The sequence below is a fragment of the Callithrix jacchus genome, chromosome 9 (genome assembly GCF_049354715.1).
Source record: "Callithrix jacchus isolate 240 chromosome 9, calJac240_pri, whole genome shotgun sequence".
Classification (NCBI taxonomy): domain Eukaryota; kingdom Metazoa; phylum Chordata; class Mammalia; order Primates; family Cebidae; genus Callithrix; species Callithrix jacchus.
Window position 1 is genome coordinate 8,515,791 of NC_133510.1, and position 27,293 is coordinate 8,543,083.

Consider the following 27,293-nt stretch of genomic DNA (forward strand, 5'->3'; position numbering starts at 1 on the left):
TCAAAGAGCCATCTTCTCCACTAAATTGAATCAGCTCGGTTCCATAGTGCTTCTCAACGATAAAAGTCCATTAAAGAACAGAAATTTAAAAATAAGTTTTACCATGCTGTCTTCCAGTTTATATAACTTAATACTGTATATTGTTTTTATTAATATAACTTAATAAAAGAATTCTGAAGTCCAAGCCATGTAGAAATAGCCTATAAACCAGACAGGCAGAGGGACCCAGCAGAGACTAGCAAAGTCTCTAAGTCATCACATTCCATCAGAAATATCCAGATGAAACCAAAGCACTTTAACAATACTCCTAAACAACTGCTGGGACCACGGAACTCAGAAACACACCGAGGTAAGCAACATGGATATTTCTATCAGTTCTGATATCATACTCTTTCTCAATGGCAACAGGAATTTGAAATAGCCTGTCAGTCTTGAATCTAACCATATAAATAGAATAAAGCAAAAAGACAGCTTTGTTATAGGAGGATCCCGTGACATGTTCCTTGTGATTTAGAAGGAATCTTCCTTGGTGCCTTCTCTGAAGACAACAGGGAAGGAAGCAAATTAACCACTTCTAGGACTGATTAGGTCAGAGTGGAAGAGAAGCAGTAAAGACATCAATTTTAAGAAGGATTAAGGATAAAATGATACCTGTGTGAATGTGTGAAGTTTATATGGATAGTACCATTTCCTTCTGTGTCATAATATGGATACTCAGTCCCTATCTGTGAATGAATGAACGTGGTTGGTTAATGTATAGTCCTCATACTCTTTCATAAATTATGTTATATCTAAATATCTCTGAGCACTTGCTGTGTGCCTCCAAACAGGCTGTTATCGTGTTAAAGACAAGGAACACTGTCTTTTTCAAATGCCTCAAGGGATATCGTAGAGGCCTCACCAGTGAGCACTTGATAAATGCTGATGAATGACTTTAATATTATTCTTTCTGTACAGAAACTTTCAAAGAATTTATGTTACAAAGAGTATCATCATCATCACATCATGATCAATGTTTGTTTTAATTAAAGGCCACGGTTTTCATTTGAATTACAGGAGACTCAGAACTAGTTAGAAGCTGTTATTTTCTCCTGAAAGGCTCCTGACTTTACCTATATCCCATTTCCACACTCCAAATAAGGGAACTATGCACGACAGCAAAACCCTGTTTGGACAGTGAGGGAAAGTGACAGCAAGAAGAAACGTAAAACCTCATAGAGCACTAATGACTAAACATCAGAGATTTAGACACGGTCATGTTTTTCTTTCTTTCTTTTTTCTTTCTTTTTTTTTTTTTTTTTTTTTTTTGAGACAGAGTCTCGTTCGGTCGCCAGGCGCCAGGCTGGAGTGCAGTGGCGCGATCTCCACTCACTGCAACCTCCGCATTCCGGGTTCAAGCAATTCTCCTGCCTCAGCCCCCCAGGCAGCTGGGACTACAGACGCGCGCAACCACGCCCAGCTAATTTTTTTTTTTATATTTTAGTAGAGACGGGGTTTCATTATGTTGGCCAGGATGCTCTTGATCTCTTGACCTCGTGATCCGCCCGCCTCGGCCTCCCAAAGTGCTGGGATTACAGGCGTGAGCCACCGTGCCCAGCTCTTTCTTTAATTGTTATTATAAAAAAAAGTTCAAACATACACAGAAGTGGAGACAATAATATAGTAAACTCCCATGTACCCATAACTCACCTTTAAAGATTATCAAAACAAGTCCAATGTAATTTCCTCTATAACCCTACCCCTATTCTTTCCAGATTATTTGCAAGCAAATCTCAGAGACCATTTCATTTTACCTTTAACATGTTTAGTATGTATTTCCAAGCAGACAAGAACGTCTCTTTTTAAAATTTAACCTTACACTTCCCAAATCAGCAATATTTAAACAGGACCATCTTTGACTTTGAAAGATACCAGCCCTATGCTCAGTATCAGGGTGACAGGATCATTCGAACCCCAAACCTTAGCATCCCACAGTACAGTCAGGCAACAAACGTGTACATGTACCTCCTAGATCTCAACTAAAAACTGAAAAAGAAAGAAAGAGAGAGAGAGAGAGAGAGAGAGAGAGACAGACAGAGAACTAGCATCCTGCCATAAAAATGGATTTGGGGTAGCAGGGTAAAAGCTTTTGGAATGCAGTTTACAATACATACCAAAAGTAATAAAAATTTAATTCCCATTACTTATGCCACTAATTATGTAATTCTTCTAGATATTTATGCTAAGAAAATAATCCAAATAATGCAGGAAAAAAAATCTGTGGGTATCAGAATGCTCATTAGAATATTGTGACAGTGAAACAGTTTTGAATTTATTCAATTACAGAAAAGATATGGAATAGTACATGTCATCGATAAAATATTTTTAAAACTATAAACAGGAGAAAGTGTTAAGTGAATTAATGTAAGAAGAATTTAATTTACACTATTATAACTTTGTAAAGACACTTATGCATATAAACAAGTTTTAAAAATGAATACAAAAATCAAACGTAAGATGGTAGGTTTATGGGTGTTTTTCCTCTATTTAAAAAAGTTTATATATTACTGGTAATAAGTTTATATTAAAAAATTATGTTTTACAAAACCGTTCACTTTTAATTTCTCCATAATATACCCTCTATCAAGGCACAAATCATATATTGCCTTCCGCATGAAGCTTTCTCTAATCACCCTGATATTAATTTCTAAGTTCCAATAACACTCGACAGTCCACACACTACTGTTATTCACGAAAGTACCCTAAAAAGTTTTATTTGAACATATGATAACCAATATTTTCCCTTTCTGAAAAAACTAAAACAACTGTGTGATGTCATTAAACATTAACTTTTAGATACAATTATCAGTATATTTTTACCATATCTTATATGCGCTTTAATCTTAAATGCTAACTTCTCAACTCAAAACAATTGACAAAGTTAGGTCCAAAAACCATCATCTCCATTTTCATTTCTTAAGGTGTGCTGATCAATGACATCAGCACTTTCAGATGTTTTTGTCATTTTTTAGTAAAATAACAAGTCAAAAATTTCCAAACTTTGTTTTAGCAACAGAACTCTCTCATCAAATAAAATTTTACCCACCCAGAGCCCAAATGTGCAGAGCAGCATAGCTGCTCCAGTCCAGCAAAGGCCCACATAAAAAATGGGAGTCCCAGAGACCAACAGCTCCACCTGCTGGCTAGCAATTCCCCATCGGCTGCTCCAAGGCACTACAGAACCCATTTCATGGATAACTGCAATAAAATATTCGAATAATAGCACAAACTGTGTACATAAGTGGACGGTAATTCCCCAAGTAGAATTTTTCACTGACAGGAAGCACCGTCATGCGATAATTCAAATTACGTAGAAGTTCAAAGTTACTATACAAGAGGTGTAGCTAATTAGGGCTGGAGTAAATATACCAGTTGCTGTTGGTGCCACAGTCTTTGAAAGTGACAGGTCACCACCAAAACGGAATAAGATGGAGAAAGGATATGGCTCAGAACTCCTCTCAGGCACAATCATATGGATTGTTTGTAAAATATCACTTGAAGTTTGCCTGCGTAACAATGATGATCTTTAAGAAGAATGACTCCAAGTAACTGCAGGGCTTTTGTTTTGTGCAGTGGAGTTATCACTGTGGGGGCCAGAGCTAAACTGTTAAGGGCAGCAGTGAAAATACTGAACGCTGCCAACTGTGGTTCTCCATGTGGTGCTCAACCTCTCCTTAATTGTCAAGCACATATTTAGGAAGATCTACTTGAGGCAGGGAGCAGTGGCTCATGCCTGTAATACCAGCACTTTGGGAGGCCCAGGCGGGTGGATCACCTGAGGTCAGGAGTTCGAGATCAGCCTGACCAACATGTAGAAATCCTGTCTCTACTAAAAATACAAAAAGTCGGCTGGGTATGGTAATACATGCCTGTAATCCCAGCTACTGGGGAGGCTGAGGTAGGAGAATCACTTGAACCCGGGAGGTGGAGGTTGCAGTGAGCTGAGATTGCCCCATTGCTCGCCATCCTGGACAACAAGAGCAAAACTCTGTCTCAAAAGAAAAAAAAAAAAAATACTTACTTGAAAAGTTACAAATTGTTAACCTTACTAGATGACTAAATGTCTCCATACAACCACAGTGCCAATATATTATATGTTAAAGTGTGGGTTGTTTAAAACAAATTTGCACAAGTCAAATACCAACTGTACCTTTATAATTCTGTATGACATGTTACTTTCAACTAGACATTATAGTTATAAATCTGTCTTAACTTCCTAATTAGATTAGAAATTCCAAAAACGAAAGGACCATGTCTTTTTCATCTTTGTACACTTTGCAGAGTGGTGCAAGCATATGACCTTACACACGGTAAGTGCTAACCTATTAGATAAATTGCTAACGGATCAGTAATTGCCTTCTTCACTAAGCTCTTCAAACTTCACCTGTCCAAAAAACAACTCAATAGTTTCACCTTCAATCCCCACCTCTCCTCTTCCTAATTCCCCAGTGCTCCTTATCTCATTTGGGGTGTGGAAATAATCTTGAGCTGTATTCAGTACTGAAGCTCAGACATACCTGAGCAGGTATGGTGGCAGGCCTGCTGAAGACCTGTCAGCACAAGAAAACCCTCCCTACTCCCCACCCTAAGGAAAAAACCTAGGAAGGTAAACCGGACTCAGAATAAAAGTCATTTTTCATTGTAAGAAAAACATAACTCTCAGCACATCATAACAGCTCTTAGACAAACTTGTTATCCAAACAAAGTCATGGACTGACGTCTAGATCCTTCGAAGAAGAGTATAAGAGTGCAAATGCAAGAGCATGACTACTTACAAGGAGGAAAAACATTACTTTAGTAGTTTAAAACATATGATGTCTTACACTTTGATTTCTAGTAAGACCGAACTTCTCTCGCCATTTTATTAGCTACTATTTTTTTTGTACTCTGTTCAAGGTTGTTCACTCATTTATATATTAGACTGTCCCAGCTTTTTAAAAATAACAATGCATTTTTGCGTTTTCTCCAGTTTGCTTTCAGTTCTTTTTACATTGGCTGTCTTTGTTAGTCACATTTTTGCACATCTTTTTTTTTCATTGATTTTAGGCTTATAAAGTCCTCCTGCATACATATATTTGAAAATTATCCATTTTATTTTAGCTACCATTTAATTTTTTAACATATATTACACTAACAATTTTGTTATTAATTTTTAACTCCAAAGTCTAGCCCATGACTCAGGATCATTTGTGGAGTAATCATTTCGATTATTTTTGATTTGAGATTCTATAGTTTATCATCATTAAACAGATAGAAGAGTCTGCTTTGGGGACTAATTTGCTCCATTAATTCACTGACTCTTGTACCTGTACCATACGTTTACTCTTTCGTTTTTATGGTGTTTTAATGCTGGGGATGGGAGAAGAGCCCTGTTTTTTTCCTGAAAAATAAGTCTTACCTCTTTAGCCTTTCAGATACATTTTATGATTAATTTGCAAAGTCGTGATAAAACAATGAGTTAACTGAAAATGAGCCGACCAGTTGGACGCATTCTGCCTCCCATCCAGGAGGAAGGTTCATTTCTCCATTTGTGTATCTTGAGGTAGACAGAACCACCCACCTTTTCTGGAAACTATGCCTTCGTATAATGGCATATGATAGCTTCTAGAGATTTTTGCAGGATAAGAAAACTCTCACCTAACTGTCTGAGTAGAAATACAGCTAATTTTCTTCCAAATTCAGTCAGAAACTAGAGTTTTGATTTCGTGATAAGATCTGAAAACCAGGAGTCAAAAAAGACAAACACTTAATGGAAAATAACTAGAAGAAAAAAAGAAAATTCCAAGTCCAAATCGGTGCTTATCAAATTACAGTTTGCAACCCATTGGTGAGTTTAGAGAATATCTGCCAGATCTTCAACAAGCAATTTCTTTAAAGGGAATTGGATTAGAAAAGTTTCTAAGTATTGTTTTGTGGAAATGTGTCTGTTACACGTGTGTGCCTGTATATGTGTGTATGTGTGCTGGATTTGAATTCAGGATAAAAATGAATTTCTGACCATGGCGATTTATTTTACCAGGAGGTTCCAGTGCATTTTTTCTAAATCTAATAACATACATGGTTATTTATGTTCCAAACCATTTCAGAAAATTTTCCCTTTTCCTTTTCCAAATTATATTCGTACGATTTGGAGGATAGGTTGTTTTCAGGTTTACTTTCTTGAAAGAAAAACATCTTCATTCCTTCATCCCATGCTTCTGAGGTTCCCCTTAAGCAGAATAAGAACCCTGGTGCACAAGACAGAGGGTCCAAATTAATTACAATGTTGTTTACTCAAAAAGAGACTGTGCCAGATTCCACATGGATGTGGATAGAGAACTTTTTTTCTTTTCTCCCAACGTTTTAATTTAAAAAAAAAAAATAAAAGTGCCAGCCACATAGAAAGGCTACTGAAAGTATGCATATTGAATAGCATCGTGATTTTATTGGCTCAAATTTAGGTTTTTCATCCAAATAAACACAAGAGCATGACTGTTAGTGGTTTCTAAATGGTACCGTAGGTCAGAAGGACAAACGCTGAAGCCTTTTATCAAGTTTATTTTATTAATTCTATGATGTACCCTCACCACTTCTTTTTTTTTAGACAAAGTCTCACTCTGTCACCCAGGCTGGAGTGCGGTGGCACGAGCTCGGCTCACTGCAACCTCCTCCTCTGGGTTCAAGTGATTCTCCTGCCTCAGCTTCCAGCAACAGGCCTGCACCACCACACTAATTTTTGTATCTTTAGTAGAGTTGGGGTTTCTCTGTGTTGGTCAGGCTGGTCTTGAACTCCCGGCCTCAAGTTATCCACCTGCCCTAGCCTCCCAAACTGCTGGGATTACAGGCCTGAGCCGCGGTGCCTACCCCCTTATTCTTTAATACTTTTGTAAAATGCCATTTTTTTTTTCTGACATTAACTCTAACTTATCTAAATAATGCCCAGGTGCAATACTATTTAGACCATTCTAAATAATTTAATTTATATGCTTTGCAAATGGAAAATCACAAAGATAGCCATGTGCTTATCTCTGATTAATATTGTGCCTTGTATAGTGCCTACCTTCTCCCCACATGAAATTTTAATCCATAGAGTCTTGAATATATACTCTTATCCCCAAAAAAATTTTTAAAGATTCTAGCATAATATGTATGTTGCCTTTGGATATCCCTTAGGTTTAGAAAACAAATAATTTGCCTGTAGAAAAATATAAAGTGATTTGAGTATTTTAAATTAAAACCACCAAATATTGAAACACAAAAAGTAGCCCTGTAAATTCATAGTTATGAATATTCATCTGGCCCTGATTATCAATTTAACTCCAAATGCTAGAGAAATCAGTCTGGTAGGCATGGTCGATGTGGTGAGTAGGGGTTGGGGAAACTAAGGAGCTCTAGTAATCAAGAGCTAAGCAGTTCAAATTGGGGTGTGTTTCAAATAAATGTTATTAAATATTACCTGGAAACAATCATGCTTATTAATAGATGCTTGAGAGACATGAATATTTCCCACCATCACAAAATCTAATGCCTTAATTTATTTCCCACCACAAAATCTAATACCTTAATGTATGCATCAAAGGGGTTGTATTCTGTTGCCTACATTCTTCATACCGACTCCAAATTTCTTAACAATAACTGTTTTAAAGAACCTGTTGAGCATTCTGAGGAATTCTCCTTAGACAGCATATTGCTTCTTTGCTATTCATGATGAAAAAGATTTCCTAGTCCCTTCTACACAGTTAGCAGATATTTTTTAAGACTTTGAGTAAAAATGTACCATTTTATTTTTCAGCGATCACACTGGAAATATGGCCCAAAGTGACTTCCTCTATCCAGAGAACCCAAAGAGGCGGCAGGAAGTAAATCGTCTTCACCAGCAGCTCCTTGATTGCTTATCTGACAGCTTCGACGTCACCAATAAGCTGACTGAGGTTCTAAATGTGCACTTGGGGTGCAGGCTGGCCTCCATTGAGATGAAAAGAGACGGGACTATCAAAGAAAACTGCGACATCGTCATCCAAGCCATTAGGGACATTCAAAAGGAAGTGCAAACGGTGGATGAAGCACTAAAAGATAAGCTAGAGCCAACCCTCTACAGAAAACTTCAGGATATTAAGGAAAGAGAAACAGAGAAAATTGCGATAGTGCAAAAGGTTATTTCAGTCATTCTGGGAGAAGCTACATCTGCAGCCAGTGCAGTCGCTGTGAAACTTGTGGGCTCCAGTGTCACCACTGGCATCATTAACAAGTTGGTCACTGTGTTAGCACAAATTGGTGCTTCTCTCCTTGGTAGTATTGGAGTTGCTGTTCTTGGCCTTGGCATAGATATGATTGTCCGTGCCATCCTGGGAGCAGTGGAAAGAACACAGCTTCAAGCAGCCATCAAAAGTTATGAGAAGCATCTGGTGGAGTTCAAGTCAGCCTCAGAAAAATATAATCACGCTATTACTGAGGTCACCAATACAGTGAAACAGCAAATGAAATGAACAGCCATTTTATCTGCACTGGAATGTTTTTCTGCTTCCTTTTCAGTAACATGTTTGTTTCTTTGATTAGGTTCATTTTTTAGATGCTTCCAATATGGACTTGGAGAGGGAAATTAGAGATGCCAAGACTAGATGACTAGATGAGTTTTGAGTCAACAATGGCTGGATCAGTTGGTGCTAGACCCTGTGAGGTAAAAGAAATCATATCCCTGGATGTTTTCACACCCTGCTCTACCAGATTAACATCAGGGTAAATGATATCACAGAGTGCAAGTATAGGGGTTACTTTTTCCTTTTCTAATTTCATAAAAATTCTTAAATTTTACATTGGCAGAGACTCTCATTTCTATCACCAGCTTCAAACATGATTTAGTTATAATGGGACATACTTAGTAACTTCTGCCTAGAAATAAATTGTGGGCCTTTGAATGGGACAGAAACACTACCATATTTTTGACCATCAGAGTAAATCTGGTTTTCTGTAAACTGGAAGAGACTGAAAAACAGTTTGTAACAATTTGCTTCAATTAGGACAGGAAGAAGATCTGTAAACATCTACTAATTACATAATGTAAACTGGATGGATTTTAAAATGGTAAAAATCAAAACTAAAAACATAAAGGTCCTGTTTCTATAACTGCAATCAACCCTGACCAACTGTGATGATTAAATATGGCTCAAGTGAATTTTCAAACACTGAAACATTTAAAAGACAAGCAAGCTAAGCACAGCTACACATGAATAAAATGCATTTAGGATGCAGAATAGAAGGTCAGTACTTTTAAAGCATTTGTCATTTAAAGGAAAATCACAGTTTATTATAACATAAGTTTTCAGAAAAAAAATACATAGTTTCATTTTCAACACTAGCAAAAAGGAGGCAGCTGCCTTTGCTACATGACATATTAGGTGAGCCATGTCACTAAGTACCTAATTTCAGAAAGCGCCAAAGTCCATGGAGGCCTAATGGTTCAGCTGAACCTCTGCAGATGTGTTTGTTTTCTCAATCCTTTGTCAATGAATAATTCCCAAGAGGACTCTTTTAGTCTATACTGACAAAATTATTAATATGCTGTTGATGCCAGACTGTTTGTTATAGTTGATTCTCCCATCCAAGTACAAGAAATGTATTGAAATAAAAACTGCTCAGCATATATTAAAAATATTAGCTAGATGAAAAATTTTAGCTACTTGACTTTACTATTTCCAACATACACTTTGTTTTCTCTTTCTTTTCTAGCATTGTTTTTCAAAACTAGTTGCAAAACTATGACCACTACTATGGTGCAGAGAAAGAAAAAAACACTAGCTGCAAAACATTACAACTTAGTTCACCTTCAACATTCAAGATTATTTTCTGTTTAATGTATTACCTGGTTTATCAGCTTTAACCTGTAAGATCTTGTCATTGCTTTCTGAGACTCAAATTCAGTCTAAAGTCAAATCAAGAATTTCCTAACACAAAGGTAAGTTTAGGTATTGGAATGATAGGAATGCTCTTACACCGCTAAGGGCAGTTTAAAGATTCTGCTAAAAATTAATATGTATCCCCACCAACATTTGAAATATTTATAACTGATGGTAAGAATAGCCTTCCTACATGGGATACTCAGGTTAAGGTTAGAAATAACTAAGTGTGTCCTGTAGGATAATTTTTTAAATGTTTAAACTTACCTTTAAGGGAAATAAGTGGGGGTAGACTCAGGGAAAGAGAGGCTAGAAGGTACGGAAAGAGGGAGTAGAGGGTAGGGACGAAGCCTAGAGTTAAGTGAATAATCCCGTACGTAGAGTGACATCATAGAGGACTTTTGGCTGATGAAAATCCCGTACGTAGAGTGACATCATAGAGGACTTTTGGCTGATGAAAAGACCAGTCTGGAATAGAGCCAATATAGATCAACTTCCCCACGCATAAATTTAAAACCGACTGCATATGTATGCCCCTATCTCCTCTTCAAAACAATACTAATAAATAATAAATCACCGCCCGTATAAGCAATTTGCGACTCTAACAAGGGTGCCGATTTATTTGTTCAGGTCTACGAATGTTCTGTTCTGCCTGCCTATTAAATTTCCACACGTACCAGGCGCCCACATGGGATAACCTGGTGCTTACAAAGCAGATTAAACTCAGTGGCAAATGTTATCTGGGTATTCGTCCACAAACTGAAACACCCCTAGAGGATGGCACCTGCCTGCATCATAGGAAACATAAATATCCAAAAACTAATGTAATTCTATGAAACAGAAAACGCAGAACACTTCTCTATCTGCAGAACGCACGGTTCTCTGACAGCTCAACGCACTAAGATCCCAGCAATCAGGTCAGAACGCCTCCAACTCGAGGCAGGATCGTCAACCAATCAGATAGCAGTTTTCGTCTTCTAATTCCTATTGTACTAGATACTCGCAGTGAGGCGGGCTCTTAGCCGATAACCAACCAATTGGGTATTGTATGGAGCCGGAAGCGACTCTGGTCCTGGATTCTCGGGTATTCTCTATGGTTCCGGGACTGAGCTACGCAGAGAGAAGGCTGGACGGAGGAACGGGAAATGACGTAAGGATTGCGGAGGGGCGCGAGGTTTCAAGATGGCGGTAGCTGAGGTGTTGACCGAGGGGCTGAGTTGAAGGCCCTTACCGGTAAAAGAGGCCGGGAATCGCTCCCTCCCCGCTTCTCGCAGTCCTGGGAGCACAGCAGAAGTGTGAGTGTATGGGATTGCTTTTCTACTCTTTCCTTGTCTCTTTGGTCCCTTCTGCGGCCCGCGCAGCGGCTTCAGGGACACCCAGCCCCTCTGCCCCGCTCCTCCTGTGGGGTCTCCGGTTGCGGACTGGGGTATTGCTGGGCCTGGGGTGGCGCGACGACCAGCGGTTACGCGGTTGGCTTCGCCCGGGTCGGTTGGGGCGGCTTCCTGTGCACGTTGATTGGTAGCCTTGGGTTTCACGTCTCGTACCTGGAATCATGGTCGGTCAACCGTCGCTATGGTTTCGGCAGTTGCTGCTTTTGCCTCCTTTGGTGAACCTGGACCCTATGTCATTGAAGCCTCTTTGGCTATTTAGAGTTCCGCAACGGTTATTTGGCCTGATTTCCCAGTCGGCCCCGCTTGCAGACGAAAAACTAATCTGTGCAGACTTAAGCGCCAGTATCTTCCGTGAAATTCTCTGCAATTCGTTGTGTTTCATTTGTGGGGGAGGAGATTCAGAACGTGAGCCTGAGGACCCTTAGGAGAGCACGGAAACGCACCCAATCAAAGCTTGTATTTGTACTGATTTTGCTTGTTTTCCTCCTTCCCCACGTCCTGCTCCCTGCTACTCTCCCACCACCCAGTTTTTCTGACAAGGAAACCACTTGACAGGGTATATGGGCCAGGAATGTAGATCCATTATAAAGATTATAGTTAAATAGTGAGTCAGACATCACAGGATGTGTTTTTTTGTAACCTCATTGTATCCTCAGAGCTTTGTTGTAAAGTAATTAATGTCCCCATTTTTTAGATGAGAAAGCTGAAAATCAGAGCCTTTGTCACCTTCGTCTTGAAGTAATTGCCAGCAAAACAGCTCTGAAACATCTGGCGGAAATCGGGGCAGTTGAACACTTGGTGAAAGAGAAATTAACTCTAATAAACTCGTCTGACAAAATCTCCCCTTTCTTACCTTTAAAAGGTGCCTACTTGGAAAAGGAAGCAAATTTGTCCACCTTTATTACTGGAAAGACTGGGCTTCAAAAAATTAAGCCCCATTCTTTTGAAATAAGAGGAAGAAGTCATGTAATATTGATTGTACTGTGTTAATAAAAGTTTTAGCTTATAAAATATTTTTTCCTCAAACATAAGTATTATTTTTAATTACCTTAAGAAATATATATTGGGAGCCAGATATTGGTAAGAAAATATATATATCTTAGTATTTAAGTTGTGGGGACCTCTTAATATAGCACTAATTTCAAATATTTGCATTTTCAGTTGTGTTTTGAACTCTTGAGCGTCAAGAATTATGTCCGAATTAGAACCGAATCTGAATTAAATATGCTTAAATCAGTGAGAATTAAATATGCTTATATCAACAATTTACTGTTTTAGAGGTGTTGAGAACGTACAGGATACATGCCAAGAAAAACCATGGAGAGAGGCAAGGGCGAGGTATTTGTTTTGAGCCCAGATTTATACGCTCATTCCCTTCTTCTTCTTTTACAATTATATGTTAATAAAGGGACGTTATAGTAGAAGGACTAATGGCTTCTGATGTTCATGGTTTGTGTCATACCGTTAACGCATTTTCAATTTTTTTTTTAATCAGTTGACATAGTCAATGCTGTGATCCATAAAAAAGGGTTAAACTGATGACTTGAGCATATTCGAAGTGGGCTTCACATTCATCATATTTCTAAAGAATGATAGAGATCTAAATTTTCATGGTCAAGAAAGTTGATGCCATCTTTCGTGGACATTAAAGTCAAAACTAAGGAAAGAACGGTCTCACAGAATTTATAATTAAAGGAATGTTTCTTTTCAGAAATTAGTAAGGACTAGAAAAAGAAATAAATAAATATAGAAGATATAAGCTGTTTCTTTGTTTTCACCTTCACAGGTTTTTCTTTTTTAATGAACAAGTAAACCATATAGATTGTCAACATGGGACGGAGATCTACGTCATCCACCAAGAGTGGAAAATTTATGAACCCCACAGACCAAGCCCGTAAGTGGCCATTGGTGTGGAATGATGAAGTAGGATGGTGTTAAAAATTGCAAATATTAGGGGGTTTCTTTCCCTGTGGCTTAATTGCAAGACCAGCAGTGATAAGAGGAGTAAATTGTATATTTAGTGTTTGTATGGGCACATGATTAAGACTTTAAACATGCAAATAAATAAATTAGTAACAATATTTTTCAAATTTGATTGACTTGCACAGTAGAATTGGCTGAAAGCTTTCTCTTTGTATTTGAAATTTTGAGCAAATTAGTTTTGCAAGCCCTTGTTTAGCATTTTATGTTATCCTTTTCCTTCAGACTCATAGTTGTTTTTTATGAAACATTTAAAATGTCTTCACATTTTTGTCGTAATTTGAGGGATGCTATTGGCATGTAGTGAATAGAGGCCAAAGATGCTGCTATTTTACAGTGCATACTATAACTCCCCACAGTTAAGACTTGCCTGTATTAAATTGGAGGAAATGCTAACGTTCAAGATTCAAAAGTTTTATTATATCTCCCTCTCTTTTAAAGGAAAGGAAGCCCGGAAGAGAGAATTAAAGAAGGTATGATTTCAGAAGCGTCTTGTAAAACTTTAAGTATTGTTTGGCACATCTTGTGATTTGGGATTAGTGGGTTTCAGAATAACGTTTCTAATTTTATGAGAAAAGATGCTTTATGCTTTTTATAAAAACTGTGAAATAAACTAAGCCAAAATTTACTAAGGAACTGAAGTAACTTTGCAGAGAAGCTCACACAGGTTATAATGATATTTGACTACTTTTCCCAATGAGTTATATACTTTTGAAAATCATTCTTTTTTGTTATTTATTAAAACATAACTTTTAAAGCCTACTGATGAGAATGGAAATAAATATGATGCTAGACAGCTTTATATATCCATTTTCCTGATTAGCTGTATATTATGTATATTACATTAGCTTAACTATATATATTGGTTTCTAATATTTATAGCTATATTAGCTTTATGTATCCATTTTCCTAATTAGCATTTTCCTCTTAGCTGTTGGATTTGTGACTAAGTACTTCAACGGAATAAGAAAGAATTTGCTTTATAGTATTGTGCCTTAATACATAGAAGCGACACAGATTTTAAATAATGTTCAATTGTGTCTTCATGTTTAGCATTAAATTCTGCAAAATTTTTAAATCTTTTTTTTTTTTTTTTGAGACGAATTCTTGCTCTGTCACCCAGGCTGGAGTGCAGTGGTGGAATCTCGGCTCATTGCAACATCTGCCTCCTGGGTTCAAGCAGTTATCTTGCCTTAGCGTCCCAGGTAGCTGGGACTACAGGCACCTGCCACCACGCCTGGCTAATTTTTGTATTTTTAGTGAGACAGAGTTTCACCATACTGGCAGGCTGGTCTCGAACTCATGACCTTTTGGTCTGCCCACCTCAACCTCCCAGAGTGCTGAGATTGCAGGTGTGAGCCACTGCACCCAGCCGAAATATTCTTTATATAATTTCAGCACTTAAACCTTTGAGCTTTTTTTTTTTTTTTTTTTTTTGATAAAGAAAATTTTGGAATTCAGCTAGCAGAGGTTTTAGAACAGGGGGCAGGAACAATCACCCGAAGTCTTTAAGAAAATAAGAGGTAGAAAAAAAAGAAATTTAAAGTATGTATGTGTGTTTAAGTAACTGCTAAAGATCTCACAGAGTTAAAAGAAATGCTTTCCTAAGAAAGCACATCTTAAAAATAGCATTCATCTTTTTGAAAGGTCTAAACGTTTTTAAAGCAAAAAAAATTACATAGCTGTTTCTGGTGGTTGAAACAAGTGATCAGAAGCCAAGGAGTTCAAAATTCTGTTTAGATTCTTAAAGCAAGTTGAAATAAAACTCATGAGTGTCTGACTTGTTGACGTTCTGCCCCTCTTTTATTTTTATAAGAACAAAAAACAGCGCATGATGGTTCGAGCTGCCGTTTTAAAGATGAAGGATCCAAAACAGATTATCCGAGACATGGAGAAATTGGATGAAATGGGTAAGAATTTACAAACAGGCAGCTGTAACAGTCTGGTACATACAGAGGCAGACAGGTAATGAGTGAAGCAGCATAGGCGTAAGTAAAACAGAACAGCGCAATAGCATTTGATGCTTGGATTTAATGTTAGTTTCGGGAGGCAAAATGGAGTGCTAGAGGGCTGTTGCAAACTGGAGACCCCAGATACCAGAATGAGAGGGGAGCAGTCATTTGGCTTTCAGCTAATTGTTACTATGAGAGAACAGAAGCTCAGTTTGGCCAGCTTGCTTTTCAGGAAAAGAATCTGGTTTATGAAATAACTTTGGGTTTTTTGTTTGTCATCTTTTATTTAATGCTGGCAACTACCATGTAAATCTAAGTATCAGGCCACTGTGAATATAAGGCATTTCCAGTTTATCCAAATTTTTAGCAAAAATTTCCAATTTTTAGCAAAGATGTAGAAAAAAATCATCGAATACCTAAAACCAAATATATAAAATACTATACCAGGATTCTTTGCCTTTTTCACATTCCATAGCATCATTTTATTCACTCTCCATGTGCATCTTAAGTATCGCTGCTTTGATATAACTGGAATCACGTGAAATGGCTGGATGTTATGTTTTTTTGTATCCAAGTTTGAGAATCATTGATGCCGCTGCGGGAAACTTTACCCTAACCCACAGATACCCTTTCTGTTTGATATTAGAGCATGCAGAATATTTTATTTGTTTCTTTTAATAGAAATTTTCAAACATGCAGAAAATAAAATAGTCTAGTTAACTTCCATGTGCTTTTCACCTGGCAAATTTTTGCCACTTTGTCTTCTACCCTTTGTCATCTTTTTAAAATAGTATTTTAAAGTGATCTTTACAAGTTCTATGATTTGTCCAAAAACAGAGTAGTAAGTAAAAGAGATGCAGTGAAACTCCTCAATGATACATTAAATGGAGTACAAAAAATCCAGTCATGGCATTATGCTATTAAAGGTTTCTGAAATAATGTCGGAGAATCTGGGCAGCTAGCCTGGGTAAGAGTTCTGGGTTGGGCTCCAGAATTCCAGATCTTTCCCAGTTCAGCTATAACTGATCCTACTTCTTTATTCTGGTCTAAATATCAGCAAGGACAGTTACTTTCCTTGGGGAATCAGGAAATCCTTCATTAAATGACCCCAGATGTTATGTGTTGTTTTCAAAGGAGAAAATAGTAATAACTGAGATTTTTCGAGTAGTTATCTTGCTACACACCAGTTTTTTCCCACTTGTTTTCTAATCCTCACAATTTTTTAGGGTAGGTGTACTATCCCTATTTTACAGGTTAGGAAACTCAGGCACAGCGAGATTACATAGCTTTCTCAAGGTCGCACTGCTGTGTAGTGGCAAAGCTGAGATTAAAACTCAGACATTCAATGCTTTTCCTAATCACACTAGGAATAGTATGGTGTAAGACTACACCTTCTGGATTTGAATAAATTACCAAGATTAATAGTTAATAGGATTTAAAGAAGAAGATAAACTTGTTATTCTTTTTAAAAAAAAGGAAAGGGGTGAAGACAACACTATTCATCAGGGTTCCAGTTACAATTTATAAAACTCAGTACAGACTAGTTAAGGCAGAAAAAAGCATGCATTGGCTCTCTTAATTAAGAAGTCTTAATTTGGTGGCATTTCTGAGAAAAGTAAAATTAGTGGCCATCTAAAAGGGGTGGGGATTTTAATAAAATTGTAGTTCTTTGAATAAAGTTGAAAAGAGTATGTTTCGTATCTAGAGCTCTTTAAAACTTTTCACCATATATGGAGCTTTTTATTACGTAACCTATTGATAACTAATTGAAGTGGCCCCTCCTTTAATCCCATAATCTGCTTTTTCTCTCAGAGTTTAACCCAGTGCAACAGCCACAATTAAATGAGAAAGTACTGAAAGATAAGCGTAAAAAGCTGCGTGAAACCTTTGAACGTATTCTGCGACTCTATGAAAAAGAGAATCCAGATATTTACAAAGAATTGAGAAAGCTAGAAGTAGAGTATGAGCAGAAGAGGGCTCAACTTAGCCAATATTTTGATGCTGTCAAGGTAATCAAGGTGTTTTTTTTTTTTTGAGAGATAAACTAAAATATTATACAGATTGAGTATCCCTTATGCAAAATGCTTGAGACCAGAAGTGTTTTGGATTTAGGGGTTTTTCTTAGGGAGGGAGGGGGATTATTTGCATATATTTTGGGGACTGGACCTGAGTCTAAACATGAAATTTATATTTCATATACACATAGTCTGAAGATAATTTTGTGTATGAAACAAAACTGCGGCCCATCATATTACATCAGGTGTGGATTTTTCCACCATGCATCATATGGGAGTCAAAATGTTTAGGATTTTGGAGCATTTTAAATTTTCCATTAGGGATGCTCAGTTGTACTTAGATTTAAAAAGTTAATGGGAGAATGGATCATGCTGAACCTCTTCCTCATAGCAATTTCTTCTAAAACTAAACATGTCTACCCTATGAACCAGCAAATCTAATCCTCTGTATTTAAACAGGAGAAATTAATTCAAAACTAGGATCAGCCTAGTATTCACTAATAAGATAATGGATAATTAAAATGTAGTATATTTATACAATGGAATACTGTTCAGCAGTAAAAGGGATAATCTAATACTCAAAGCAACATGAAATATAACAAAAATTACCAATAAATCTCAACAAGCTAAGTTAATTTCATCGTTACAATTTCATTTCTAGAATACAACTAATCTGTGTACAATGTATGTACAACAATATATGTACAACTAATCTGTATTTCTAGGTACAACTAATCTATGCAGGAAAAAAAAATGTAGCAGTGGTTGCCTTGGGGGATATTAGAGGTGGATTGGGAAGGAGTATGAGGTATATGCATTTGTCAAAACTTGACTGAATTTGTACGTTTTGTAAATTTTACCTCAAAGAAGGGAAAAAATCAAATGCTGTTATTTCTGTAAAGGAGGTAATATGCCCCTCATTTTACAGATAAGGGCACAAGTTAACTTGCTTAGGTAGGCTAAGCTAATACACAACAGAAATTCAACATAGGCAAGCTCATGGGCCCAACCTGCGCCACTGGATATATACATTTGTTAGTTGACATGTATTATTTTTCTATCACCCTGCATATTAAATAGGGTAACTTTGGTGTTAGGTACTTTTAACAGTTGGATTTCTCTAAACAACAGCTATTTCGAATCATATACAAAAAGACTTACCTGATAGTAAGAGGAGAAAAAACAGCTGTGTTTTGGTGTTTTCAGTAATAAAGATTTCTTTCAATTCTTTGACAGTCTTTGGAAGTATTGACATGAGGCTATTTTTGTGGGAGTTTTTAGTGATATTTATGTTAGTTGGAAAGCATGTCTGAGTCATGAAACAGCTGACTTGTCATTTATAGCGTTTAGTTTATGGATGATTTTTTTATCGTAATACTGAAAGGTTCTCTCTGTTTCAGAATGCTCAGCATGTGGAAGTGGAGAGTATTCCTTTGCCAGATATGCCACATGCTCCTTCCAACATTTTGATCCAGGACATTCCACTTCCTGGTGCCCAGCCACCCTCCATCCTAAAGAAAACCTCAGCCTATGGGTAAGGAAGCAGTTCACAATCAGAGCTCATTTGGTAAAAGCACAAATTGACTGTCCACTACCAGAATTAATGCTGGGGTAAATAAAAGACAATGTGGATGTAAACAGTATGAAATTTGATTAAATGTAAAATAAGAAATCCCTTGAAAATTGTTTAGAAGAGAAAAATATCTCATTATTATTAAGTGATTACTGTGGGGTTTTTTGGTTTTTTTTTGACAGACCTCCAACTCGGGCAGTTTCCATCCTTCCTCTTCTTGGACATGGTGTTCCACGTTTACCCCCTGGCAGAAAACCTCCTGGCCCTCCTCCTGGTCCACCTCCTCCTCAAGTCGTGCAGATGTATGGCCGTAAAGTTGGTTTTGCCCTCGATCTTCCCCCTCGTAGGCGAGATGAAGACATGTTATATAGTCCTGAACTTGGTGAGAAGTGACTGTTCTTTTGCTGTTATAATGACCATTTTTTATGTTGGCCCTGTTTAACATATTGTTCACCACTCTCAGAGCTTAGGAAGTAAATGAGAGGATGTCATGTAAATACTAATATACATACAGTCGGGTAAATTATAGGATCTACCCAAGTAACAGCATCATACATAAGTATACTGTGTTTTAAATTAAGCTCTTCTTAGAGATGTCACTCTATCTTTTAAGACTTGTATATCTTGTTCCCTTTTAGCTCGTTGTCATCAGACTACAGTGTTGTATACATTCACTGACTCTATGTGTATATAAACATGATTGTTGCCAAAGGAAATGAGTTCTCAAATTAGAACCTCTTTTTAAAAAAATCTTAAATTACCAAAAAGTAGTGTTTAAAATTATTGGCAAATGAAAATATTGTTAGACTGTATGAATAGCTATGTACAGGAATTTTTTTTTTGTAAGAATTGTTACAGTCTTGAGTTAAAATAGCATAATTTTCAGTATTTCTGGGTACCATGTTTTAGAGGATCCAGTAATGTTACTTCTCCATGTTCCCTTCCCACTTTTCAGCCCAGCGAGGTCATGATGATGATATTTCTAGCACCAGTGAAGATGATGGCTATCCTGAGGACATGGATCAAGATAAGCATGATGACAGTACTGATGACAGTGACACTGACAAATCAGATGGAGAAAGTGAGGGGGATGAATTTGTGCACCGTGATGACGGGGAGAGAGACAACAATGAAGAAAAGAAGTCAGGTATGTGCAGAGGAAGGATTACAAATTGATCGATAAAGAGGAAACAAGCCGAAGGTCCTAATTTATTAGCCAATCTGTGAAAGTCCTGTGAAGTCTTTGGAAGTAGGGGTCATAGCTGTATTCATCTTTGTGTATTAAAATTTTGAAAGTTTTTGACACAGTAAGTACTCAGTGGATATTTATGAGGAAAAACATTAAACAGTGTAATAAAAATGTCTGTGATAAAGTTCACTTTAGGGTAAAAGGTATAAGAACTATTCACTAGCATAAGCATATGTTATGGTATGTTATAGGAAAGAAAGGAGAATAGCCCCACCTTTGAAGCCCTTTTATGGTATCTTATATCTTATGAACCAGGATCAGAATTTAAACCCAGGTACACTCATGAGTGGAATCATGAAACATATTGTGTCTATAATGTGTATGTTTTGATTATTACAAAATTCAAATTGAGTTACATGTACTCTTTAAAAGAAGCTATGATATTTGTCAAGAACATTTTAATCTTTGTAATAGGTACTGGCAGTGCAAAATGCACACTAATTCTGCAAACCTCAGCAGTTTGGGAGCTTCTTTTGGGATTATTTTTGTAGCCTACAACAGAATACTTATATAATACTATGCAATACTAACATTAATATTGATGACAAATTTTCCCCTGCTGTGTCTTAAGAATCATGGTTGCCAACAAAAAAAGCTAGTTAAAAAGACTAGATAGAGCTGGTAATGTATAGAGAACCGTTAGGTAGGAACCAGAACTAGAAAGTAGAAAGCCATTAGAGCCACAGCAGCTCCATTTTTTTCTGTGACTATGTGGTCTCTTGCCTTCTTTTCCTTTTATTCTGCCAAGAGATTTTTCTTTTTCTTTTTTTTTTTTTTAAGACAGTCTCACACTTGTTGCTCAGTTTGGAGTGCAGTGGCGCAATCTCAGCTCACTGCAATCTCCACCTCCTGGGTTCAAGCGATTCTCCCAAGTAGCCTCAGTCTCCCAAGTAGCTGGGATTACAGGTGCCTGCCACCACACCTAGCTCATTTTTGTATTTGTAGAAGAGATGGGGTTTTACCATGTTGGCCAGGCTGTTCTCAAACTCCTGACCACAGGTCATCCACCTGCCTCGGCCTCCCAAAGTGCTGGAAGTACAGGCGTGAGCTACCACACCCAACCAGATTTTTTTTATATATACTCATCAAGACACATGTTATGAAAATGGCTGTCTTAACTCTGACTTGATATTCACTCAGCTCATACTTACTGAGTTTTTACTATACACAGGGCATTTTTTTCTAGGCACTAAGGATACAGGGTAAACAAAACTAAAGTCCTCTCCACTTGGAACTATTCTCCTCCTAAAATGTTTACCGAGAATGCTCCTATCCAGTGTCTAATGAATAGCCTTTGTCAGTTAAGAAGTTCTTTTTCTTCTTAGCTTGCTAAGAGGGTTATTTTTTAATCATAAATATATTTTATGTATCTGTTGGGATGTTATTATATTTTTTGTTCTTTGTAAGTTCTTTATTGTAGTGAATTACATTGCTGGCTTTTAAAACACTGTTAGAATCAATGTCCTTATGTATTTTTTTCCTTTTAGTAAATTTTAATTTTGATAACGTTTGGAGAACAGGTGGTGTTAGGTTACAAGGATACGTTCTTTAATGGTGATTTCTGAGATTTTCAAGGGGCCCATCACCCCAGCAGTATATACATTGTACCCAGTTTGTAGTCTTCTTTCCCTCACTCCCCTCCCATCCTTCCCCACTGAGTCCCCAAAATCCATTGTATCATTCTTATGCTTTTGCATCCTCAAATCTTAGCTCCCACTTATAAGTGAGAGCATACAGTATTTGGTTTTTCATTCCTGAGTTACTTCACTTAGAATAATGGCCTCCAACTCCATCCAGGTTGCTACAAAGGCCATTATATTGTTCCATTTTTATGGCAGAATAGTATTCCATGGTGGATATATACCACATTTTCCTTATTCACTCATTGGTTGATGGGCATTTAGATTGGTTCCAGATTTTTGCAATTGCAAATTGTGCTGCTATAAACGTGCATAAACTTGCTTATATTTTATGTTGGTCAGTAGATGATTTTTGGTATTAGGGTTATGCTAGCTTCATGAGTTGGGTAACATTTCATTGTTTGCGTTTTTTTTTTTGAGACAGAGTCTTGCTCTCTCGCCTGGGCTGGAGTGCAGTGGCATGATCTTGGCTTCCTGCAGCCTCCGACTCCCAGGTTCAATTGATTCTCATGCTTCATCCTTTTGAGTAGCTGGGATTACAGGTGCCTACCACCACACCCGGCTAATTTTTGTATTTTTAGTAGAGACGGGATTTCAGCATGTTGGTCAGGCTGGTCTCAAATTCCTGACCTCATGACCTGCCCACCTTGGCCTCCCAAAGTGCTGGGATTACAGGAGTGAGCCACCGCACCCGGCCCGTTTCTTCTTTTCCTATGCTCTTTATTAGGAGATTTCTGTAACTTAATGTTTGGCTGAATTTCCTCCTAAAATTATTTGTAGCTTTTGAGGAGATCTTTAGCGACCATTTAAGTTTTGTATGTTCTGGACTTATCACTTCCTTGACCAATTTTAGTAATTTATATTTTCAAGAAAATTGTTTTTATCCAGGTGTTCATATTATTAACATAGCTGTCTCTTCCTGCACTTCTGTCAAGTAGTGAGTAGCAATCATATCTAGTTCTTTACAGTATTATATAGTAAACATTTACTGAATTTTGTTGAACCCAATCTGCTTCACTCCCTCCCTGTCCCCTTAGGTCTGAGTGTACGGTTTGCAGATATGCCTGGAAAATCAAGGAAGAAAAAGAAAAATATGAAGGAACTGACTCCTCTTCAAGCCATGATGCTTCGTATGGCAGGTAAGGCAGGGAAAAAATAGTGAATCACCTTTTAGTGTTTCCTCACGCTAATTGCTTTACATACATTTTTCCATTTAGTATCTCAACTATCTTCAAGTAAATAATAAGCCCTTGTTTTACAGAAATAAGGTTTGGAGCCATTATATAGGCTGCCCAAAGTTACACAGCAAGTAAATGGTTGAACTGGCATTTAAATCTTGGTCTATCTTCTTTTAAAGTCTGAGTTCATTCCACTATGCTACACTAACATAGATGAGTAGAATATTATTTTATTCTTTCACATCTAAGTATTTTATTGAAGAAGACTATTTGGTTTTTAATTTTAAGAACATATTTGTTAACCATGTGTATTTAGTCATTGCTATTCTCCAATCTGAAAAAACTGAATCAACTGTATTTATTGGGTTTAAAATTTTTTTCAGGTCAAGAAATCCCTGAGGAGGGACGGGAGGTAGAGGAATTTTCAGAAGATGATGATGAAGATGATTCTGATGACTCTGAAGCAGAAAAGCAATCACAGAAACAACATAAAGAGGAATCCCATTCCGATGGCACATCCACTGCTTCTTCACAGCAGCAGGCTCCCCCGCAGTCTGTTCCTCCTTCTCAGATACAAGCACCTCCCATGCCAGGACCACCACCTCTTGGACCACCACCTGCTCCACCATTACGGCCTCCTGGGCCACCTACGGGCCTTCCTCCTGGTCCACCTCCTGGTAAGCCTTAAATACTATAAATAAAGTTTAAGTGAGGTTAGTGAAGTCATTCCAAAAAATATGCATTGTTGTTGTTCATGTTTTCTTGTTTCTTCCTAATGGAATTCTCTAAGATGTGAAGAATTCTTAAAGGACAGGTAAAACTTGTTCATTCCCAAACTATTGTTTGCAACTCATAGTTCTACTGATAGCACCTGTTTTTCTCCAAAGCACTCCTTTTTTCAGAGTTCTTGTGATTACAGCAGACAGAAACTTGAACATGTAATGGAGGCTTTCTTTAGTATTGCTTTTTAGTATGATAAGTTGACCTAGTTCTAAACTCGCAGTGAGTGGGAGTGGGAGTAAGACACAATTAATACTGTCTTGTGTTCTTAAGTTAGGAATGTTGAATGTCAGTGTAATCTGCATAGTCTTTTTAGTTGTAGATCTTTTTTAGAGGCAAAGGTGATTAATCTTAGGTCTCATTAAGTTTTATTAAGTTTTAATCTTACTAAGTTTTCAGCTTAAAAGTATAAAAAGATCGTAAAATGAAGCACAGAGAACTTTTCAGCTATTTGTGATTCAAGTCCTTCATCCTGTTGTCAGCCTTCTAAGTTTTCTTCAGTTGAGCTCATCATTTTCCGATTGGTACAAAGGAAAGTTACCTATAGTATGTCATTCTTAATGGTCTTATATGTTCTTGAGTTTTGGGGGGGAAGGGTCCTTAAAGCATTGCATTTTTTTATTCCATTTTTCAGCTTATACTGTAAACATTTAAGAATTCTTATCACCATTGTATATTTCCAGCACTGCAGAGCTGTGATTGAGTATGCTTTTAGTCAGTGTTGGGAAATTAAAGATCCTCAACAAATCTAGTACTCTTTTTCTGGTGTTCAGATATTGAATGAACTCTGTTTTCATGTATGTTTCATTAAGTTTTTGAAGTGGATCTGATTTCAGGTTAAAGTCAATCCATATTTGAGTTACTTTTAAGCCGTAATTATTACTTAATGTACATTTGTGTGACATTAATGTATCATTTTTCTCTTTTCAGGAGCTCCTCCATTCCTTAGACCACCTGGAATGCCAGGACTCCGAGGGCCTTTACCCCGACTTTTACCTCCAGGACCACCACCAGGCCGACCCCCTGGCCCTCCCCCAGGTCCACCTCCAGGTCTGCCTCCTGGTCCTCCTCCTCGGGGACCTCCACCAAGGCTACCTCCCCCTGCACCTCCAGGTGACGCTTTCAGTTTCTATAATAAAAATGTATCCTACTGTTTATTATTTCATTCGCTCTGAAAAATATTGTCACATTTCAGTGTTCTGAAATCTGAGGTAATCTTACAATCAGTAGTGGTTTTTAAATTGCTCTTGGCCTGGCTTGAAGTAGAATTCTTTCAGTTGGTATTTGCACTTCCAGTTGGTTTTTACAATTTCCAGTTGGTATTTGTTCTCACTGTCACTTGATGAACTTCTAGCCAGAAAACATGGGATTAAATTCTCTATTTGATAATTTTTTGGTTTTAGTTAGTAGTTATGAGGCTGTTTCATACCTCTGGTTGAGTACCAATTTAAAGTTTAAAATTACAGAGTTTTTTTCTCTTTCCTCTACTTAGTGTCAAGGTTAGACATGCAGATTTTCTTGTAGGCTTGTTTTATGTGACAGGTCTATTTCTAGTTTCCCACACTAAAATGTGCCAGTTTCATGTGAAGGTCTGCTTTTTTAAGTGCCCCAGCTGGGGCTTTTTTTTTTTCCTGTCTCTCTCTCTCTCTCAGTGATGCACAGAATAATTATCAGTTTATATAATCAGTAGGATCTTAGATATGGCAAAATGTAATACTTTAATTTAAAAGTGGCATTTGAAGAATTGAAATGTGCGGTTCTTGGTATATGAATACTATCTATGTCTGAACTGCTGACAGGACATGAGTGCTTTCCTGGTAGTGATGACAGATTGTTATTAGTTGCATTCTCTTGCTCCATGCGCATTTTATTTTTTCTTTGAGCCAGAGTTTCACTCTGGTTGCCCAGGCTGGTATGTAATGGTGCAATCTCAGCTCACTGCAACCTCCACCTCCCAGGTTCAAGCGGTTCTCCTGCCTCAGCCTCCCAAGTAGCTGGGATTACAGGCGTGCACCACCATGCCCTGCTAATTTTTTTTTTTTAGTAGAGAAAGGGTTTCATCATGTTGATCAGGCTGGTCTCAAACTTCTGACCTCAATGATCCACATGCCTCAGCCTCCCAAAGTACTGGGATTACAGGTGTGAGCCACCATGCTCAGCCTCCATGTGCATTTAATAAGCAGGGTTAAAATTTTATTTCCTGCCTGTTGTTACCTTTTTGTGCAGGGGAAGTGGTATGGAAATATAATGCATGGGGATCAGTCTCCTGACTTACTAATATCTGCACTATCCAGCTGGAATAGAATCTTGGGATGTGAGATTTGAAATAATATTTGAAACCAGTTGATGGCACTTTATATTTTAAAGTAGGACATTGATTTAGAGAAGAAGAGAACATATTACTGTACGTATAGGAAGACAGGTTGAAGGTAAGTATTGTTTTATAATAGAATATTCCTGAGTTTAGAAAGCAAGCAACATAAGTTCAGCATATTTTCTGTAAGTTGTTACCCATTTTTTTTTTAAATTGGCAACTAATATTTAAATGTCCTTAATAGTAGTTAAATTGTATTAGTTCTTGTAGTATTCATCCTGCCTATTTTATTCATTTAGGTATTCCTCCACCTCGTCCTGGCATGATGCGCCCACCTTTGGTGCCTCCCCTTGGACCTGCTCCCCCTGGGCTTTTCCCACCAGCTCCCTTGCCGAACCCTGGGGTTTTAAGTGCCCCACCCAACTTGATTCAGCGACCCAAGGCGGATGATACGAGTGCAGCCACCATTGAGAAGAAAGCCACAGCAACCATCAGTGCCAAGCCACAGATCACTAATCCCAAGGCAGAGATTACTCGATTTGTGCCCACTGCACTGAGAGTACGTCGGGAGAATAAAGGAGCTACTGCTGCTCCCCAAAGAAAGTCAGAGGATGATTCTGCTGCGCCTCTTGCCAAGGCAGCACCCAAATCTGGTCCTTCTGTTCCTGTCTCAGTACAAACTAAGGATGATGTCTATGAGGCTTTCATGAAGGAGATGGAAGGGCTACTGTGACAGCTTTTGATGCCAGAACAGGCTTCTGTTCATAACAGTGGCCCATGGAGAAAGAGGCTCTTATTAAACTTAGATGAAAGAGCTGCTTCCATTGTCAGGGTATTTTCTAATTTCAGTTCAAGGAATATCCTAAAATTTAGCCTTGTCCAGAATTTACTGCACATAAAAGAGAGTATTTCATTCAGAATACATCAGTTATTGAAGCAGTGCTGCTAACATCTTTCCCTTTCACACCACTGTGTTCATCCTGTTTCTTCACCAGTTCTTTGGAAATTTGTGATCAGAGGGATCCTTGTTGCTTATTTTGTTTTGACTCTCTTCTTGTGTGCTGTAGGCACTGGAGTAGAGATTTCTGACAAAAACAGTTTATTTCATCTTGCCTTTTCTGTTTATTTTTAATATTTTCCTGTAAATATTTTGTAATATTTTACTTGTAATGAAATGGATCACAGTGTCATTTCCTAAGACAAGGCAGGATATGTGGGAAGAAAATGTACAATTCTTTGATTAAAATTATTTCCCACTGACCTAAAGTTTGAGTGATTCGTGGGAAAAATAAATAAATGTTCTACACCAA

The 27,293-nt window shown here is 37.6% G+C and overlaps 3 protein-coding genes across 9 annotated transcripts; all 3 read left to right on the forward strand.

The window, feature by feature from the left end:
* The first annotated feature begins 277 nt into the window (after positions 1 to 277).
* Positions 278 to 13,755, forward strand: SMCO3 (single-pass membrane protein with coiled-coil domains 3). Of its 4 annotated transcripts, XM_078338277.1 has the most exons (4): positions 278 to 349; positions 7,811 to 11,206; positions 12,581 to 12,640; positions 13,089 to 13,755. In XM_078338277.1, exon 2 carries the CDS (start codon positions 7,827 to 7,829, stop codon positions 8,502 to 8,504), a length of 678 nt encoding a protein of 225 aa, XP_078194403.1. In that variant the 5' UTR covers positions 278 to 349; positions 7,811 to 7,826; the 3' UTR covers positions 8,505 to 11,206; positions 12,581 to 12,640; positions 13,089 to 13,755. The 4 variants fall into 4 exon arrangements, with proteins under 4 accessions (XP_078194403.1, XP_078194402.1, XP_078194401.1 ...); XM_078338276.1 differs by lacking the exon at positions 12,581 to 12,640 and having other exon boundaries at positions 7,811 to 11,212; XM_078338275.1 differs by lacking the exon at positions 12,581 to 12,640.
* Positions 11,028 to 27,293, forward strand: WBP11 (WW domain binding protein 11). 4 transcript variants are annotated; one of them, XM_078338274.1, is made up of 13 exons: positions 11,062 to 11,206; positions 12,581 to 12,640; positions 13,089 to 13,196; positions 13,724 to 13,755; positions 15,099 to 15,192; positions 17,047 to 17,243; positions 18,650 to 18,783; positions 19,005 to 19,204; positions 19,778 to 19,969; positions 22,749 to 22,850; positions 23,273 to 23,566; positions 24,600 to 24,782; positions 26,283 to 27,293. In XM_078338274.1, the coding sequence occupies exons 3-13, from the start codon at positions 13,133 to 13,135 to the stop codon at positions 26,714 to 26,716; spliced, it is 1,926 nt and encodes a 641-aa protein (XP_078194400.1). In that variant the 5' UTR covers positions 11,062 to 11,206; positions 12,581 to 12,640; positions 13,089 to 13,132; the 3' UTR covers positions 26,717 to 27,293. The 4 variants fall into 4 exon arrangements, with proteins under 4 accessions (XP_035111165.1, XP_078194400.1, XP_035111162.1 ...); XM_035255274.3 differs by lacking the exons at positions 11,062 to 11,206; positions 12,581 to 12,640 and adding an exon at positions 11,028 to 11,061; XM_035255271.3 differs by lacking the exon at positions 12,581 to 12,640 and having other exon boundaries at positions 11,062 to 11,212.
* LOC144577829 (uncharacterized) lies at positions 11,244 to 12,597 on the forward strand. The gene is made up of 3 exons (XM_078338279.1): positions 11,244 to 11,707; positions 11,997 to 12,164; positions 12,464 to 12,597. Exons 1-3 carry the CDS (start codon positions 11,464 to 11,466, stop codon positions 12,472 to 12,474), a joined length of 423 nt encoding a protein of 140 aa, XP_078194405.1. The 5' UTR covers positions 11,244 to 11,463; the 3' UTR covers positions 12,475 to 12,597.

What these genes read in the sequence shown, in the direction of transcription:
- LOC144577829 (XM_078338279.1), top strand. Translation starts at nt 11,464, where the DNA reads ATGGTCGGTCAACCGTCGCTATGGTTTCGGCAGTTGCTGCTTTTGCCT. An exon ending in TGGGGGAGGAGATTCAGAAC is followed by an intron (nt 11,708 to 11,996) that starts GTGAGCCTGAGG and finishes CCCATTTTTTAG; the next exon opens with ATGAGAAAGCTGAAAATCAG.
- WBP11 (XM_035255274.3), top strand. Translation starts at nt 13,133, where the DNA reads ATGGGACGGAGATCTACGTCATCCACCAAGAGTGGAAAATTTATGAAC. An exon ending in CAATGAAGAAAAGAAGTCAG is followed by an intron (nt 19,970 to 22,748) that starts GTATGTGCAGAG and finishes CTGTCCCCTTAG; the next exon opens with GTCTGAGTGTACGGTTTGCA. An exon ending in CATGATGCTTCGTATGGCAG is followed by an intron (nt 22,851 to 23,272) that starts GTAAGGCAGGGA and finishes AATTTTTTTCAG; the next exon opens with GTCAAGAAATCCCTGAGGAG.
- SMCO3 (XM_078338276.1), top strand. Translation starts at nt 7,827, where the DNA reads ATGGCCCAAAGTGACTTCCTCTATCCAGAGAACCCAAAGAGGCGGCAG.